This window comes from Somniosus microcephalus, chromosome 11 (genome assembly GCF_052327205.1).
Source record: "Somniosus microcephalus isolate GS21.2 chromosome 11, FLI_Smic_1.0, whole genome shotgun sequence".
NCBI lineage: Eukaryota > Metazoa > Chordata > Chondrichthyes > Squaliformes > Somniosidae > Somniosus > Somniosus microcephalus.
Genome location: NC_140997.1, coordinates 236,322,798 through 236,331,947, shown reverse-complemented (window position 1 = coordinate 236,331,947; position 9,150 = coordinate 236,322,798). Strand labels below are relative to the sequence as shown.

The 9,150-nt window shown below is 50.2% G+C and overlaps 1 protein-coding gene across 6 annotated transcripts in view; it reads right to left on the bottom strand.

Moving 5' to 3' along the window:
- The window catches only part of usp19 (ubiquitin specific peptidase 19), a 182,276-nt gene that overhangs the window by 13,013 nt on the left and 160,113 nt on the right, over nucleotides 1–9,150 (bottom strand). For all 6 annotated transcript variants that reach the window (XM_086002169.1, XM_086002172.1, XM_086002171.1 and 3 more), the window contains 4 exons: nucleotides 8,538–8,754; nucleotides 7,325–7,477; nucleotides 6,091–6,254; nucleotides 3,824–4,002 (listed from right to left, as the gene is read on the bottom strand). In XM_086002169.1, the coding sequence (XP_085858295.1) occupies nucleotides 3,824–4,002; nucleotides 6,091–6,254; nucleotides 7,325–7,477; nucleotides 8,538–8,754 (713 nt within the window). The remainder of the gene's footprint in view (nucleotides 1–3,823; nucleotides 4,003–6,090; nucleotides 6,255–7,324; nucleotides 7,478–8,537; nucleotides 8,755–9,150) is intronic.

Below are 9,150 nucleotides of genomic sequence, written 5' to 3'. Positions count from 1 at the left end.
AGAGGGGGGGGGAGTGTGAGGGAGAGGGGGGGGAGTGTGAGGGAGAGGGGGGGGAGTGTGAGGGAGAGGGGGAAGTGTGAGGGAGAGGGGGGAGTGTGAGGGAGAGGGGGGAGTGTGAGGGAGAGGGGGGAGTGTGAGGGAGAGGGGGGAGTGTGAGGGAGAGGGGGGGGGGGAGTGTGAGGGAGAGGGGGGGGGGGAGTGTGAGGGAGAGGGGGGGGGAGTGTGAGGGAGAGGGGGGGAGTGTGAGGGAGAGGGGGGGGGGAAAAGAGTGTGAGGGAGGGAGGGGGAAAGAGGGAGAGAGAGCGCGTGAGGGAGAGGGGGGGAGGTCGCTCTCTCTCCCCCCCAGTCGCTCTCTCTCTTCCCCCCCACTCGCTCTCTCTCTTCCCCCCCACTCGCTCTCTCTCTTTCCCCCCCACTCGCTCTCTCTCTTTCCCCCCCACTCGCTCTCTCTCTTCCCCCCCCACTCGCTCTCTCTCTTCCCCCCCACTCGCTCTCTCTCTTTCCCCCCCCGCTCAGTCGCTCGCTCTCTCTCTCTTCCGCCCCCCACCCCGCAGTCGCTCTCTCTCTCTCTTCCAACAACAACATGTCCTCAAAAAAGCCTCGGCACCGCCGGGCACCCCCAGCTGGTGCTTATATAAAACACCTTGGGATTTTCCTTTATTTTGCCCGCCAGTGTTTCTTCATGCCCCCTCTTTGCTCTCCTAATTTCTTTAAGTACCTCCCTGCACTTTCTATACTTCTCTTGGGCTTCCACTGTTTTTAGTCCTTTGTATCTAACAAAAGCCTTCCTTTTTTTCCTAATCCATTCTTGTATATCCCTCGACATCCAGGGGTCCCTGGGCTTGTTGGTTCCACCCTTGACCTTTATTAAGGGTTACGGAACCAAGGTGAGTGGATGGAGTTAGGATACAGATCAACCGTGATCTGATGGAATGGCAGAACAGGCTCAAGGGACTGAATGGCCTCCTCCTGTTCCTACGAGAGGCCAACATAAACAGCTCTAGCTTCTAGATGTCATCTCAACATCAGTGTGTTCCTCCCCATTGTGCATATTATGTATTTGCAATGTTGTCTTGAGCGGAAATGCAAATTTGGCCTTTTTAAAGAAACGCCTTGAAATGTCCGATTTGGGTTTATACCCAAATGAAGGAATGTTGGTGTTTGGAAGTCTTCCATTTGAGGCACCCAGTGTCAGCATCAGCATCACCCGGTCAGACTTAGCACAGCTAGATACAGAGTAAAGCTCCCTCTGCTCCACCCCATCAATGTGCCTCAGTTCCTGACCTACAAGAGATCCCCCTCTCCCACCAGTGTAATTTTGCCATTTCCCACACCAGCGATCCTGTGGTTTCTCAGTGATAATGCCGATTAGTTGCCAAATTTAGGGCAGTTGTGTGTTGCAGGCTCAAACCCACTAGGAACTCAATGGAGACAACCCAAACTCATGCCACACAGAACCCTTGCAGACTGAGAATTTCATCCCGTTGGCCCTGGTCTGATTTGACCTCAGATCCCAGAGGTCAACAACTTATATTTATATAGCACCTTTAACGTAGCAAAACGTCCCCAGGTGCCTCATAAAAATTTGACACTGAGCCACATAAGAAATTAGGGCAGATGACCAAAAGTTTGGTCAAAGAGGCAGGTTTTAAGGAGCGTTGTAAAGGAGGAAAGAGAGGTGGAGGGGTTTAGGGAGGGAATTCCAGAGCTTAGTGCCTCAGCAGCTGAAAGCACGGCCACCAAAGGTTGAGCGATTATAACCAGAGATGCTCAAGAGGGCAGAATTAGAGGAGCGCAGATATCTCGGTGGGGGTTGTGGGGCTGGAGGAAATTACAGAGATAGGAAGAGGCGAGGCCATGGAGAGATTTAAAAATAAGGATGAGAATTTTAAAATCGAGGCGTTACTTAACCGGGAGCCAATTTAGGTCAGCGAGCACCAGGGTGATTGGTGAACGGGAGTTGGTGCGAGTTAGGACACAGGCAGCCACGTTGTGGATCACCTCAAGTTTACGTAGGGTAGAATGTGGGGGGCCGGCCAGGAGTGCGTTGGAATAGTCAAATGTAGACTTAAAGGCACGGGTGAGGATTTCAGCAGATGAGCTGAGGCAGGGGTGATGTTACGGAGGTGGAAATAGGCGGTCTTAGTTATGCCGCGGATATGTGGTTGGAAGCCAATTTCAGGGTCACATATGACACAAAGATTGAGAACAGTCTGGTTCAAACTCAGACAGATGCTAGGGAGAGGGAGGGAGTCGGTGGCTAGGTTGGTCCTGGTCTGATTTGACCTCAGATCCTACATCTAACCCACCTCCCTGGAATGGCTAAAATTTGGGAATCTACAAGACCCAAAAGCAAAGGTACGGAGAAAACACGCACGTAGTGCTGACTACTGAAGCTCATCCACCGGGGGCTGATGAGATACACTCCTACTAACCAACCAGGAATCCCTCTGCCTCTCCCTCATACTCACAGGGTACTACATACACATGGGAGCAAGCACATTCCCCCAAAATCCACTGGAAGTTCAGTTCTGGTAATGCTGCAGTCAATACACAGGAGTGTTAGTGCAGGGGGAGGCCATTTGGCCCCTCTTGCCTGGGCTGATCTTGGAGGCTGATTTTATACAGACCCATCTTCCTGCTTCCTCCCACTCCATTTTACATTATTCAATACCTTTCTGAATGCTGTCATTGATTTCGATTGACCACCTCTGCTGGAGAAGCACTCTATACTCCCATGACTAGTGTGAAAAAGCTTCTTCTAATCTCGACCCACTGCTCATCTTGAGATCATGACCTTGTGTCTTCCATGTAACTACCAATGGAAATGATCCATTTACATTGCCCATCAAATTCCCCATCAATCTCCTCAGTTCAAGAGAATACAACTGCAGCTGCTCCATCCTGCCCTCGTCACGTCAGAAATATAATCGTTGAGGCAAGTCCATCATATGACATTAGCCACAACGCCAAGTCCGACAGACTCGTAACGTGGCAAAAACATGTGGGAGAGCAAAGTCTGCCGTGCCGTGCCGGGCTAGCTAATATCGGTCGGGGCAGTATGAGCTACTACACTTGGCCCACCCGTCACTGGGCGAGGGGACAAAAGGACAAGAGTTTCTGATCACTCCCCAGTGATTCCTGCTGGAATATGTGCACGCAAGGACACCGAATAGGGACAGGGGATCAGCGATGCTCCACATGATGGAACGGCCTGCTGGACCCGGATCACGCAGCAAGACGTAGGCAGTTCAATCCACCATTGTGTGTTACTGTCATAAATCGACATGTCTTCCTGGGATGCTAATCCATCTCCAGGAGGGTAAGGGAAAATACATTAAGGCGAAGGTACTCTCAGATAGGCTGTAATTAGCAGGAAACGCAATAAATGTTCCTTCAGGAGACCAATGCATTTCAAACAGCTTCAGTGATGCGGTCACAAAACTAGCCGGCCTGGCAATTTCAGAAGCAGAGCAATTCACCTTGAACAAGAGTGCGTGGAAGGTGCAACATATTTCATTCGACTGTCACCACAAACACCTTGGCCGACTCGAGAAAAAAAATTCATTATGTAATGTGTTTAGGGAGAGTAATCGTTTAACGGCCCGTGCAAAACGTGCTTTTAACTGGCAAGTCAACTGAAGCGGCAATCGGGTATCAGCACATTCCTGCATACGCAGGGAGGGAGAGAACAAAGCGATTGCACAGAGCGCTTTGGTAAGTTTTATATCAGTCTTGAGATAGACGATAAAAACAGTACATGGTTTCTCTGTTACAGAAGATTGAAGAGCTAGGGACGGGAATCTCCCCCCTCTCTACAAACCTGGGAGGCTGCTCCTTCCGCTTCGGCCGTGCACTCCGCTCCCCGCGGAGCAGCTCTCGTCCGCGAAGGTCTCACCACCGGAGAATTGCGACGGCGGTAGAACAGCACGTAAGCGTGTCGCGCGACCACCTGGCTTTCGTCGACCGTCGTGACGGTGCTGTCGTCGAAGAGGCGCCAACCTGCGCGAGAAAGAGCGGGAAAAAGACGTGCAAACTTATTTTCCAGTCTGGAGGCGGTTACCACAGCGTCTCCTGTCCACGGGGACAGAGTGAAGACAATTTAAAAGGCAGAGAGTGAACTGAGGGACACACTGAGGCTGGGGGGCAAAGAATCGATCTGGTCATCACGTGTTGCAACGCTGGAAATGCGATATGAAGTTGTTCTCGGTTCAGTATTTCTGGGAAAAACCCAAACACTGCCATTTCGAATGAGGCTTCCAGGAAATAGTGAACTGAGGAAATCTTCACCAATTCATTTACACAGAAACAAGAGGAATTCTTACCGCGATACACTTTGTACAAGGGACAAACACACAAACTAGCCTTTGGGTTAAACTGGCCTGGGGTTACCAATTGCATGGGGGGAAAACGAGAAAAAGTCTACATTGTTAACATTTTTAGCACAGACTTGTGTGTTTTCTTTAACTTCCTATTTTCTCCTGTCCTCTGCTGGAGAGCAGGAGCCCTCACCGCTGTCTGTGTGACCATCCTTCGAGAGCTGGCCGAGTGAGCGATGCCATTGTGGAAGGTGGGGGATGATCACCGACTCCTCCACATGCAGCAACCAAGGCTGAATGGCCAGAAACTATGAATTTCGGGGAGCAGCGAGAGATTTGGGAGTCCAAGGACAGAAACCACAAAGCTAGTGGGCAGGTACAGAAAGGCTCAGGGAATGTTGGCCTTTGTCTTGAGGGGGCTGGATACCAAGTGAAGGAAGTGACGCTCCCGTCATTCAGATCCTTGGTCAGACTCCATCTGGAGCACTGCGTGCAGCATTGGGCACCGCAGATTCATCAGAATAACAGGGTTTAGTTGGTTAAATTATAGGACAGGTTGTACAGACTGGGCTTGTATTCCCTTGTGGATAGAAGATTAAGGGATGGTCTAATCGAGGTGTTTAAGATGATTAAAGGATTCGATTGGGTCAAGAGAGAGAAACTATTTCCTCTGGTGGGGGAATCCAGAACAAGCGGGCATCACCTTAAAATTAGATCCAGGCCGTTCAGGGGTGATGTCAGGAAGCACTTCTTCACACAAAGGGTGCTGGGAATCTGGAACTCTCGCCCCCAAAAGGCTCTGAATGCTGAGGGTCAATTGGAGCTTTCAAGGCTGAGATCAATAGATTTTTGTTGGGTAAGGGTATCGAGGGATACGGAGTAAATGTGGTAAATGGAGTTGAGGTACAGATCAGCCACGATCTAACAGAATGATGGAACAGGCTCGAGGGGCTGAATGGCCTCCTGCTGTTGCTATTCCACTCCCTGGCCCAGAGGCAGCAAGGTCAATTGCAGCATCCCAATCGGAAAGCTTGGGCCAAGACCTGCCAACCCAGCACAGGCAGGGGTTTGAAAGTGGAACCGACTGATCGGTCTCACCCATTACCTTACAGGCCAATACCTTTACCTCAAGGAACCATTGAGGAAGCTGCCCTTTCTGTGAAAGCCTCTAGAAGCCGAATCACTTTATAAATATTTCATTATCCGGAGACCCAGAGATATGATGGAGTTGGGCCTTCATCTTGAACTGGTGACAGCAGTTTGATACAACTGAGTGAATTGCTAGAGGGCAGTTAAGAATCAACCATGTTGGTATTGCATATCGGCCCAGACTGGGTAAGGACGGCAGGCTCCCTTCCCTAAAGGACATTAGTGAACCAGTTGGGTTTTTACAACAATACAAAACTTCGTGGTTCAACTACCTGCTTTTTATTTCCAGATTTTTAAAACTCATTTCAAATTCTCAAAACTGCCGTGGTGGGATTCGGACTCGTGTTCTCTGGATTATTAGTCCAGCAACTTAACCACTAGGCCACCGGACCCCATAGATCTGCAGTTCGGAAATTATACACCATCAGTTCAGTGGTAAAATGCGGCAAGGGTCGAGGGGCAGAACTTTGCTCCGCAACAGTGGGGTTAGTGAATCTCCTTGAAGAGACGAGGATAACCGTGACAGGCAATTCCTGCCCTTCCATTCAGTCAGGGAGCTGCACAGGAAGAAACGAACAGATGCCTGTGGCACGAGCAGAGTGTCTGTTGAATATTAACTCACCCACATCACTGCGCTGGCTGTTCTTGTCATTGGGTAGACGTGTGTAAGCGGTGTAGTGTCCCCCAATCATCCCGCCATAGTGATTGATTACTGCATACAGGTCGTAGACAGGGGGCTGGCGGTCGTCCTTCTGACCAATGCAGAACTTGCTCAAGTCCAGATTTCTTAAGAAAGAAAAGTGATTAAGACAAATATTTAACAAAAAATTATGTCCAAGCAATCCTAGCTCACTGATTTTCCTGTAAATGTTCAAACTGGGGATTTCCCATCAAACACTCCCAGGGCAGGTACAGCACGGGTTAGATACAGAGTAAAGCTCCCTCTACACTGTCCCCATCAAACACTCCCAGGGCAGGTACAGCACGGGTTAGATACAGAGTAAAGCTCCCTCTACACTGTCCCATCAAACACTCCCAGGGCAGGTACAGCATGGGTTAGATACAGAGTAAAGCTCCCTCTACACTGTCCCATCAAACACTCCCAGGGCAGGTACAGCACGGGTTAGATACAGAGTAAAGCTCCCTCTACACTGTCCCATCAAACACTCCCAGGGCAGGTACAGCACGGGTTAGATACAGAGTAAAGCTCCCTCTACACTGTCCCATCAAACACTCCCAGGGCAGGTACAGCATGGGTTAGATACAGAGTAAAGCTCCCTCTACACTGTCCCATCAAACACTCCCAGGGCAGGTACAGCACGGGTTAGATACAGAGTAAAGCTCCCTCTACACTGTCCCATCAAACACTCCCAGGGCAGGTACAGCACGGGTTAGATACAGAGTAAAGCTCCCTCTACACTGTCCCAACAAACACTCCTGGGTCAGGTACAGAGTAAAGCTCCGAGTACATTATCACAACTTTATGCCAGTGCCCCAATTTCAGAAGCTCAACCCTACTGCATTAATGCGACATTTCCCTCAGCAGCCATCCGGTTGCCTCTAACATGTCACACTGCAAATTTAGTGTTGAATTCGGGGCCAGTTTTAAGCTGTGGACTTGCGATCTAGTGGCCAATTTTACATTGTGGACCTACACCCCCCCCCCCCCCCACAGCACTGGAGCGAGATGATTTCCTATAAGGCTTTCGCACCCAGAAGTGGCCTTTAACACAACGTTCTTTAAGAGAGTTGGGACATGGGTCGAATGGCCTTCTATGCTGTATGATTCTAGAAGCCAGGTGCAAGTGGTGAAAGGCCGGTGTGTACGCAGTGAAGCTTCAGTCTGCGCTACGTACCTGATGGGAAACTCCACCATGTCGTTGATCTTGTCCCTCCAGATGAAGTTGCGGAAGGAGAAGCGCTTCAGCTGAATGATGAGTACGTTCGGGAGCCACCAGAGCATCAATTGCTTGGATGCCTCCCTGTGCTGTTTACATTTAGGACAGTACCTGCAATGGGTCAGAAGCAGCCATCAGTGCCAAGCCTCGCATTGCCCGCATGCACACAATAAAATCACCGCTGAAGATCACAAGAAATACAGTAGTGCCGAGAAAACCTTATCGGGTGCCCAAGCATCTCAGCCCAACTCAACAAAAACGAAGCAAAACCATTCCAGATGTTGAAATTTAAAAAAAAGTTGTTTTTTAAAATTCATTCTTGGGATGTGGGCGTCGCTGGCAAGGCCAGCATTTATTGCCCATCCCTAGTTGCCCCTCGAGAAGGTGGTGGTGAGCCGCCTTCTTGAACAGCTGCAGTCCGTGTGGTGAAGGTGCTCCCACAGTGCTGTTAGGGAGGGAGTTCCAGGATTTTGACCCAGCGACGATGAAGGATCGGCCGATATATTTCCAAGTCAGGATGGTGTGTGACTTGCAGGGGAACTTGGAGGTGGTGGTGTTCCCATGTGCCTGCTGCCCTTGTCCTTCTAGGTGGAAGAGGTCGCGGGTTTGGGAGGTGCTGCCGAAGAAGCCTTGGTGAGTTGCTGCAGTGCATCTTGTAGATGGTCCACACTGCAGCCACAGTGCGCTGGTGGTGGAGGGGTAGAATGTTTAAGGTGGTGGATGGGGTGCCAATCAAAGGGGCTGCTTTGTCCTGGATGGTGTCGAGCTTCGAGTATTGTTGGAGCTGCACTCATGCAGGCAAGTGGAGAGTATTCCATCACTGGGCTATGAAAAAAAAGTGAATCGAAAAAGGATTCTTGCTCACTATACAGAGAGTGCAGTTACAAACAGAGGGCAGATTTTACACAAGGACAGGATCAACTATATCCTCCATGGTGAAAGAAAGACAGACTTGCATTTATACAGCGGAGTTCAGGACGTCCCAAAGCGCTTCACATCCAATGAAGTACTTTTTTGAAGTGTAGTCACTTGCAACATGGGGAAGGTGGCAGCCACTTTGCTCACAACAAGCTCCCACAAACGGCAATGAGATAAATGACCAGATCATCTGGATCCCCAGCAGGGAAGGGAGGTATGAACCTGGGGTGAGGGACACAAGGCGGAATCTTACCAAGCTTCCTCGGGCGCCAGCACCTCGGGTTTGGTGAAGAGATTCAGGCACTGCTCCAGGGTGAAGTAGCCAGCCCTGGCTGCCTCGTTGGCCGAACTGGGATCGTCGAGGTACTCCAGCTCCTTGGATTCGACCAGCACGTACTCCTTCTGTCGCTCATTGTTTTTCCACACCATTGCTAACGCGACACTGTCTGGGAGCTCCAACGGAGCATCACCTGTACAGGAGAGAAGCTAGAATGATTCAAAGGAGTCGACCGACCAAACATGTGAAAGGTTACTATACATAGCTCTGCATTCACCGGCAACTAGATACAAACTGCATCAATAACTGAGTGGCTCGGAATTGAACATTTTGCGATTCTAAATTCAGTGTTCAACTTAAAGTTGGTTGAGAGATAAATATTGGCTGGGAACCCAGGGAGAACAACCCTGCTCTTCTTCAAAATCTTTTACATCCATCCGAGGGGGCATTCTGGGCCTTGGTTTAATGTCTCATCCGAAAGATGGCACCTCAGACAGTGCGGCGCTCCCTCAGTACTGCCCCTCCGACAGTGCAGCACTCCCTCAGTACTGCCCCTCCGACAGTGCAGCACTCCCTCAGTACTGCCCCT